Source organism: Paroedura picta, chromosome 14 (assembly GCF_049243985.1).
Source record: "Paroedura picta isolate Pp20150507F chromosome 14, Ppicta_v3.0, whole genome shotgun sequence".
In the NCBI taxonomy this organism is placed as follows: domain Eukaryota; kingdom Metazoa; phylum Chordata; class Lepidosauria; order Squamata; family Gekkonidae; genus Paroedura; species Paroedura picta.
In genome coordinates, this window is record NC_135382.1 from 8754478 (window position 1) to 8762921 (window position 8444).

The 8444-nt window shown below is 48.7% G+C and overlaps 1 protein-coding gene across 1 annotated transcript; it reads right to left on the reverse strand.

The window, feature by feature from the left end:
* Positions 1-5526, reverse strand: NAA20 (N-alpha-acetyltransferase 20, NatB catalytic subunit). Its single transcript, XM_077310196.1, has 6 exons — positions 5357-5526; positions 4948-4972; positions 2684-2774; positions 1904-2039; positions 626-771; positions 1-341 (listed from the first exon to the last, which is right to left on the reverse strand). Exons 1-6 carry the CDS (start codon positions 5407-5409, stop codon positions 256-258), a joined length of 537 nt encoding a protein of 178 aa, XP_077166311.1. The 5' UTR covers positions 5410-5526; the 3' UTR covers positions 1-255.
* Between the last annotated feature and the right edge of the window lie 2918 nt (positions 5527-8444).

Below are 8444 nucleotides of genomic sequence, written 5' to 3' on the forward strand. Positions count from 1 at the left end.
TTCAAAACAACTGAGATTTATTAATGGTTTAATTTAAAGTGAAAATAGATTTCAGTCACAAGTCTGCTTTGCATCAGCAACATTAGGAGACTTTGCCAAAAAGCCTAAAAACAAGAGTTCTTGTCCGCAGTTCCCTCATTCATTGCTCCAGGGCTCCTTATTACATTTTTAAAAAATGCTAACGGTTCCCTTGAAAGTGTTCCCAGATGTCTCCAAACATTATTGCAGCGCACTGTATAAATAGCCAGCCTTGGCTTATTCAATGTCTTCCGGTCTGACAGGATGAGGTAATGGTACAATTGATTTCTTCTCCGTGTCTCGAGACAGCGCTTTCCTCATGTCTGTGAATATTAGGAACACAACGGAGGCAAAAATAAGTACCAGTGAAATATTTTATGTTGCAAAACAAGTCAGTGGTAAACAAAACCAACAAGAAAAAGTTTAAACTGAAAAAGCACAAGGAGTAGAGAATGGGGGACTCATTTTACCTCCCCCTCCGGCTGCCTACCAATCTAGCTTCTAAGATTAGAGAGGGCCCTTTGCAGCTTCCCTGCTCTCCCAGGCAAGCCTGGCACAAACTTCACCCTGTCTTATTAGAAATGCAAACAGTGCACCAAATACTCACCATAAGCATCTTCGTCAGGCTCCCCGTTGCTGGCAGAGTAATATTCTAGCACTGTTCTGTACACACTGTAGCCCAGTTGTTTGTACATATTCACAGCAACTTGATTTGAGACTCTTACAAAAAGGTCCACAAAAAATCCACCCTTTCTTCATTGGGAGTGACCGATGGGGGAAATAAAAGAAGAAGGCACCGAGGTAAAATGTCTAAAAGGATTTTCAATAGTGCTACGTAACATAAGAGGCTGCACAGAACTCTATGGGAAGAAAGATTTCAGCATTTCCACAGGCAGCCTCTATCTTGATTCAGAGGCCAGTCTAACCATCCAGCATTGTCTAAAGTCAAACTACGAAACATAGCTTGACATGTCTTAAAATTTGCACTACTGCGTTGAAATAATGCCAGTGTTGACAAATCAGTTGGGGACCAAAGCCACGGTCGAGAGTCCTGAGCAGATGGAAAATACAAGCAGTTTGGCAGCTCTAAACCATGGTTTGTCTTTAACTACGATTTGGGCCCTAAGCCACAGCTGGCACACAGAGCTTGGTTTGACACAATGTTTGGATTGAAGCCACTGCTGAGACAGCTGAAGATGGCTGCAGGACTCAGTTGGAGAAGACTTCTTAAAAAGATCAAGATGTAGGAACATGAGTCAGAAGCAGGGATTTGTGCCTTGGCTTGGCTGCCGAGGCGGTCACTGAAGCCCGAAGCGGCACGTAGGAGGCCAGTGCCACGGTGCGTAGAGGAGGGGTGGTGGTGGCACACCAGCCGATGGCTGCACGCAGGCGCAGAGCTCCTGCATGCGGCCAGAGGCTTGCACACCACCGCCCCTTCTCTCCATGCCATGGCTTTGGCCTGCAAGCTGCCTCAGGCTCCGGTGATCGCCGAGGTGGCCAAGCCAAGACGAGGCATGCATCCCTAGTCAACAAGGTGAAGGGAGCCCCATAGGAGTCAGCACTTCCACCTATATGATTTATTACCTATATCAAGCCTGTAATAAGACTGTCCAGAGGGTATCTGAAGGATACCCTCCCTCGGTATACTTGTTCAGTTATCTGCTCTGCATTGACCTTCCAGATGTGAGGCAGGCATACATGTTCCTTGTATTGAGGAGATTGTATCACCTAGGAAGGTATTTGGCATGGTCTAAGTCGCTACTTTGATTAGCCTTCAACAGTACCCACAGGAAACATAGCTACAATTTCTGCAGACCAACACATAACTGAACCAGTACAGTTGCTTACAGCTTAGAGACCAAGATCTGTAGGGAATAGGATTCACCTTTCTGATATTTCCTCAAGCAGCTCCATTAGCTTAGCAGCCAAACCCAGCCGGCGAAATTCAGGAGCTACAGAGAGGGCAGTCACATGGCCATGCCACTCCTCTCTGGCCACCGAACCTTCAGCTTTCCCCATAACTGCAAGCAAAAGGAGCATGAGTTAGCACATTTGAACTAGCAAATGATCACCTCACAGCAGCTTTTCCTGTTAACATCTCCAAAAGGGCAGAGACCATCTCTGACACTAATTTAGAAGGTCACAATTACAGCTTTTTGTATAAGATAATGGCAGAAAAAATAGTTCGCTATACAGCTGAGGCCAGTTCTACAGGTCTTATTTCACAAGCTGAAGGCCAGGCCCATGCAGATCTCAGGACCCCTCACGCTGCAGAATTCAGCATCTGCCACAAACATTTCCAACTTTCATGGCTGCCCACATAAAAGTATGTGGGCAGAAGACAGAAAGAGTTGAACAAAGGTGGTTAAGTTCAATGCCTGCAGAAATTCTTTATCAACCATCCCATATAGCAATTGGGTTACACCATGGAGTCAGACTTTCATACCACTTGCCTTGTGTAAAACAATAATAGGAAAAGAGGAGCAATCTAGGCATGTCTACTCATAAGTAAGCCCTGTAATATTTGGTCTTGAAACTGCCCTCACAACTGCGCTCTCAAAAGCTGTGAGCATATGCATATTTACTTGGAAGTAAATTCCACTGAAATCAAATTTAAAGGAAAGGGGAAAATGCCATTCAGCAATGAAGGGGAAATTCTACTTACTGTAACCCATTAGCTCTCCTCCAGGTGCTTCTGCAACAATAAAATACTCTGGCCAGTGAGCCAAGTACTGTAAGTAAAATGGAATCCCATACTGTGTTGTTGGTTAAGAAAATGTCACCTCAAGAGGCAAGCTTCTTAAAATCGACATTCTGAAATACTGAATGTGTAATTTGAAAATTCTGTGCTGAGTCAGATAACCCGCTGTGCACTCAGAAGGCCCCCAGCTCAGTCCCAGGCTACTGGGCAGCAAGTACCAGAAAAGATCGCCCCTGGGACCCTGGAAGACACTACTGTACTGGCATGGCTCAGCATAAGGCAGCTTGGTATGTGCTGCTACCCAAGCAGGAAAGAAATCCTGCTTGCACATCACGGATGAAACCAAGATATATTTCAGCTTCAGAATTCACCTAAGCAATGATGCTGTCAAGTGGCCTTACACAACGGTCTAAGACCCCAATCTGCAAATATGAGGGAATCCCTTTTGACCAACACTATAAGATTCCTGTTAAACAGTTGGACCGGCTGAATTGCACTACTGAGCCAGCGTGGTTGAGCCTCTAATCCGGAGAACCAGGTTTGATTCCTCACTCTCCTCTACATGCAGCCAGCTGGGGGAACTTGAGCTAGTTCCAATTCTCTCAGCCTCATCTGCCACACAGGGTGTCTGTTGTGGGGAGTGGAGGGGAAGATGATTGTAAGCCACTTTGAGACTCCTTTGGGTAGTAAAAACAGAGTACAACCCACTCCTAAAAAAAAAAACAGTTCTCCTATTTCAAAATTAAATGATTGTTATTTATTTACTTCCCTTACATTCTGCCTTTCTCCAGCAGAGAGAGCCAGAGCAGCTCACATCATTCTTCTTCACTCTATTCTAACAAACACCTGGTGAGGCTCCTTAGGTGGCGTGCTTGGCCGATGGTCATCCAGAATTTGACTTCAAACCCATAGCACCCCTTGTAGATCTTGAGCATTGCTAAAGGACTTTAGGAACTAAATCTAGAGCTTCTTATCAAATTTTGAGTCCAGTCACCTTTAAGACCAACATTTTACATATGTATTACATACATTTTGGTTTGGATATTAAGAGACTACTGAACTATTTATTTTATTACCTTTATATACTACCCTCCCTTGTGGCTCAGGGCAGTTTACAGTAAAATTAATGGTGGAATACATATAATAACTGAAAACTCAGGCTCAGAAAACCCTTATTCGCATACATGTATGCAAATGAAGGTTTTCTGAGTCTGAATAATTGAAAACATATATTTCTAACAGTGGAAACTCGCAATAAAATGTTGAACATTTAATTATAACACGAGCTCTCAGAAAACCCTCAGATAGAATCTCATCTCCACCATGAGCTTACAAGTGAATCCAGCAAGCATCTCTCTCTCTCTCAGCTTCCATGTGCACAAATCTGGGCATAAAAATAGTATTTACAATAAAATCTAATAACAAAATGCCATAGAAAGCACAGCAATTGCTCCCACTGAAGTAATACCATTAACAGTTAAGAATTTATTTGAATGACAATACTCTAGTGCTGATATAAAACAACAGTTCCTATATTACCCAGGAGTAAGGCAGACATGCTAAATATTAACACAAACTGGAATTCTTCCAAAGCTACTCCAACTGATACAAGTTTTACAGACACGCATTGAGAGTGTGATGGGAAGACACACACACATCATTCTTTGCAAACATGAACCAATGTGGTGGAGTGGCCGGACTGTGAGAGTAGGCTCTTGGAGGCACAGAAGGTCACTGCCAGGGAAGCTTGCTGAGTAACTAGGGGCCAGTCAAACCAAGTTTGAGTCCAGCGGGACCCTTAAAGCCAACAAAGTTCTGTTGTGAGGAGACTCCTGCGGAGAGGAAAACAACGGCAGCAGCTCTGGGTCCTCAGTGGGGAGAAAGGTGGCTGTCAATTAAGTAAACAAAACAACCACACAAACATAAAGATGCCCTTGTTCAGTGCTGGGATCCGCTGCTGCTCTCCAGTTCACTCAGTGGCAAACAGAACCACAGAGTTGGCAGGGACCTCCAGGGTCAACTAGTGCAAGGATAGGGAAATTCTAGGGTTCTGTGCAGCGGTGGCCAAATCGGCCGAATGTGTGCCGCCACACACAGCCCCTTTCAGCACTACCACAATTCCAGGCCAGATCCCCCCCCCCCCCCAGACTCCCTGGCTTCCCACCAGCAGAGCACCTTGAAAAGCCCAACCACTCCCCGTTCTCTGGTTCCAGGCTTCGAAAGGATACGGTCTCCGTCAGCGGGTCCAGGTTGCTGAAGAAAACAAAAGCAGCGGTTACAGCAAGGAAGCTTCGAGGTGAGCAAGGAAGCTCCTCTCTCAGGCCGGGGGGCAGCCAGGCCAGCCCCCTCCCCCCTCCCCGCGCTAACTAACACGGGGAGCCCCCCAAAGCCCCCCCCCCATCCCCTTCCAGGGTGAAGCCGGCCTCCCAGGCGCCCTCTCGGCCGGATCTCTTCGTGGCTTTACTTCTGGGGGTTTTCCTGCAAAGCGGTCCACAGCCTTGGCGCCGGAACCCCACCCCAGAGGCCTTGGGCTCCCCGGCAAGGAAACGCGCTCGCCGCCCCAGCCCCGGCCCCGGCCCCGGCCCCGGCCCCGGCCCCGGCCCCAGCCCCAGCCCGGCCCCGCCCTGCGCGCCTCACATGTTGTTGAAGCGGAAGAGGTCGTTGCAGGTGAAGGCGCGCAGCGAGGTCATGGCGGCGGCGGCGGCGGCTCCCGGGCTGCGGCCTGCTCCGGCACCGGCGAGAGAGTTGCCAGGCAACCGCCCAGGAGGCGCGGCCTTGGCAACAGGCCGGCAGGAAGTCGCGCCCCGTGGCGTCATCACGGGGCGACCCGGGCGAGGCGGCAGAGCGGTGGGAAGGGCTCTCGTCGGCTTGGAGGCCAGACTGCTGGGCGCCCCCTGGCGTCGCCTTCCGTCCGGGAAGCCTCCGCTCCTCCCGCCGCCGCGAGACTTCGGGGGTTTCGGAGGAGGGATGGTGGATTTCGGCCCCAGCGGGACCCAGAGCACAATGAGAAGGAGAAGAGGAGCTGGTTTCTGTGCCCCGAAGGAGTCTCGGAGTGGCTTATAACCGCATTCCCTTACTCTCCCTACAACAGACGCCCTGTGAGAGAGGGGTCCTGAGAGAGCTCTGAGAGACCTGCTCTGTGAGAACAGCTCTAAGAGAACTCACTGTCCCAAGGTCGCCCAGTAGGCCTCATGTGTCTGAAGGTGGCTTATAACCACTTTCCCTTCCCCTCCCCACAACAGATGCCCTGTGAAGGGGGGTGTGCATGAGAGAGTTCTGAGAGAACTATTGCCTACTGGATGGGGGATACGCTTCTAGGTAACACTTTTGGTACTTGTGGATTGTAAGCTAAACATGAGCAGGCAGTGTGATGCAGCGGTAAAAAAGGCAAATGCCATTTTGGGCTGTATCAACAGGGGCAACATATCAAAATCACAAGATGTCATAGTCCCATTGTATACGGCACTGGTCAGACCACACCTGGAGTACTGTGTGCAGTTCTGGAGGCCTCACTTCAAGAAGGACGTAGATAAAATTGAAAGGGTACAGAGGAGAGCGACGAGGATGATCTGGGGCCAAGGGACCAAGCCCTATGAAGATAGGTTGAGGGACTTGGGAATGTTCAGCCTGGAGAAAAGGAGGTTGAGAGGAGACATGATAGCCCTCTTTAAGTATTTGAAAGGTTGTCACTTGGAGGAGGGCAGGATGCTGTTTCTGCTGGCTGCAGAGGAAAGGACACGCAGTAATGGGTTTAAACTTCAAGTACAACGATATAGGCTAGATATCAGGAAAAACTTTTTCACAGTCAGAGTAGTTCAGCAGTGGAATAGGCTGCCTAAGGAGGTGGTGAGCTCCCCCTCACTGGCATTCTTCAAGCAAAGGTTGGATGCACACTTTTCTTGGAGGCTTAGGGCTCATCCTGCGTAGAGCAGGGGGTTGGACTAGATGGCCTGTATGGCCCCTTCCAACTCTATGATTCTATGTGGAGGGGTGGGTCTAGATATTCAAAAAGACTTTCTTCTCTTTTTACTGGTTACAGCAGGAATGGAATCCATGCCAACCTCTCAAAACAGAAATAAAAATAAAAAGGAGTCTTTTTAGTCTCTTAGACTCAAGGTCACTAAAGTTTGTTTTATTTGTTGTTGTTAGGTGTGAAGTCGTGTCCAACCCATCGCGACCCCATGGACAATGATCCTCCAGGCTTTCCTATCCTCTACCATTCCTCGAAATCCATTTAAGTTTGCACCTACTGCTTCAGTGACTCCATCCAGCCACCTCATTCTTCTTTTGCCCTCATTCGCTACCAGCATTAGGCTCTTCTCCAGGGAGTCCTTCCTTCTCATGAGGTGGCCAAAGTATTTAAGTTTCATCTTCAGGATCTGGGCTTCTAAGGAGCAGTCCGGGCTGATCTCCTCTAGGACTGATTGGTTTGCTCGCCTTGCAGTCCAAGGCACTGGTCCCCAAACTTTTTATCACCAGGGACCGGTCAATGCTTGACAATTTTACTGAGGCCCGGGGGGAGTAGTCTTTTGCCAAGGGGTGTCACCGCCATTTGAGCCCCTGCTCCATTTGCTTTCCCGCCAGTGCCCCTGACTTCCCACCGCCCGCTGGGGGGTGCTGCCAGCAGCAGCTGTGCAGTGCCACACCAAGGGGGAGCCCCAGCCAGGGCAGCTGCTGGAGAGCACCAAAGGTGAGCCAGCAGCAAAGTGGCAGAGAAGCCCCCAACGCAGCAGCCGGGGAGGAGGACAAGGAGGAGCCGCAGCCCATTACCGACTGATCTACGGACCGGGACCGGTCCCCGGACCGGGGGTTGGGGACCACTGGTCCAGGGGACTTGCAAGAGTCTTCTCCAGCACCAGAGTTCAAAAGCCTCAATTCTTTGACGCTCGGCGTTCCTTATGGTCCAACTTTCACAGCCATACATTGCAACTGGGAAGACCATAACCTTGACTAGACGCACTTTCGCTGGCAGGGTGATGTCTCTGCTTTTTAGGATGCTGTCTTTGCTGCAGTCCCCACCTGCAGTCATCTTGGAGCCCAAGAAAATAAAATCTGTCACTACCTCCATTTCTTCCCCATCTATTTGCCAGGAATTGAGAGGGCCAGATGCCATGATCTTCGTTTTCTTGATGTTGAGTTTCAAGCCATCTTTTGCACTCTCCTCCTTCACCTGCATCAAGAAGCTCTCTATTTCCTCTACAAGATATTCCTCTGCATATCTGAGGTTGTTGATATTTCTCCCTGCAGTCTTGATCCCAATTTGTGACTCATCTAACCCCGCCTTTCTCATGATGTGCTCTGCATACAAGTTAAATAGGCAAGGTGACAGTATACAGCCTTACCGAACTCCTTTCTCAATTTTGAACCAATCAGTGAATCCATGCCCAGTTCTCAGTCTTGCTTCTTAACCTGCATATAGGTTTTTCAAGAGACAGATAAGGTGCTCTGGTATTCCTATCGCTTTAAGAACTTGCCACAATTTGTTGTGCTCCATACAAAGGCTTTAGTATACTCAATGAAGCAGAAGTAGATGTTCTTCTGGAACTCCCTAGCTTTCTCCATGATCCAGGAGATGTTGGCAATTTGATCTCTAGTTCCTCTGCCTCTTCGAAATCCTGCCTGTACTTCTGGAAGTTCTCAGTCCACATAGTGCTGGAGCCTAGCTTGTAAGATTTTGGCATGACTGTGCTAGCATGAGAAATGAGTGCAATGGTGCGGTAGTGTG

Bases quoted from the DNA above. Each gene is read 5' to 3' on its own strand.
- NAA20 (XM_077310196.1), bottom strand. From the start codon at position 5,409: ATGACCTCGCTGCGCGCCTTCACCTGCAACGACCTCTTCCGCTTCAAC. The intron at 2,775-4,947 runs GTATCCTTTCGA...CCAACAACACAG, and splicing joins TGGACCCGCTGACGGAGACC to TATGGGATTCCATTTTACTT. The intron at 772-1,903 runs GTGAATCCTATT...CTCCCAATGAAG, and splicing joins CTTGAGGAAATATCAGAAAG to AAAGGGTGGATTTTTTGTGG.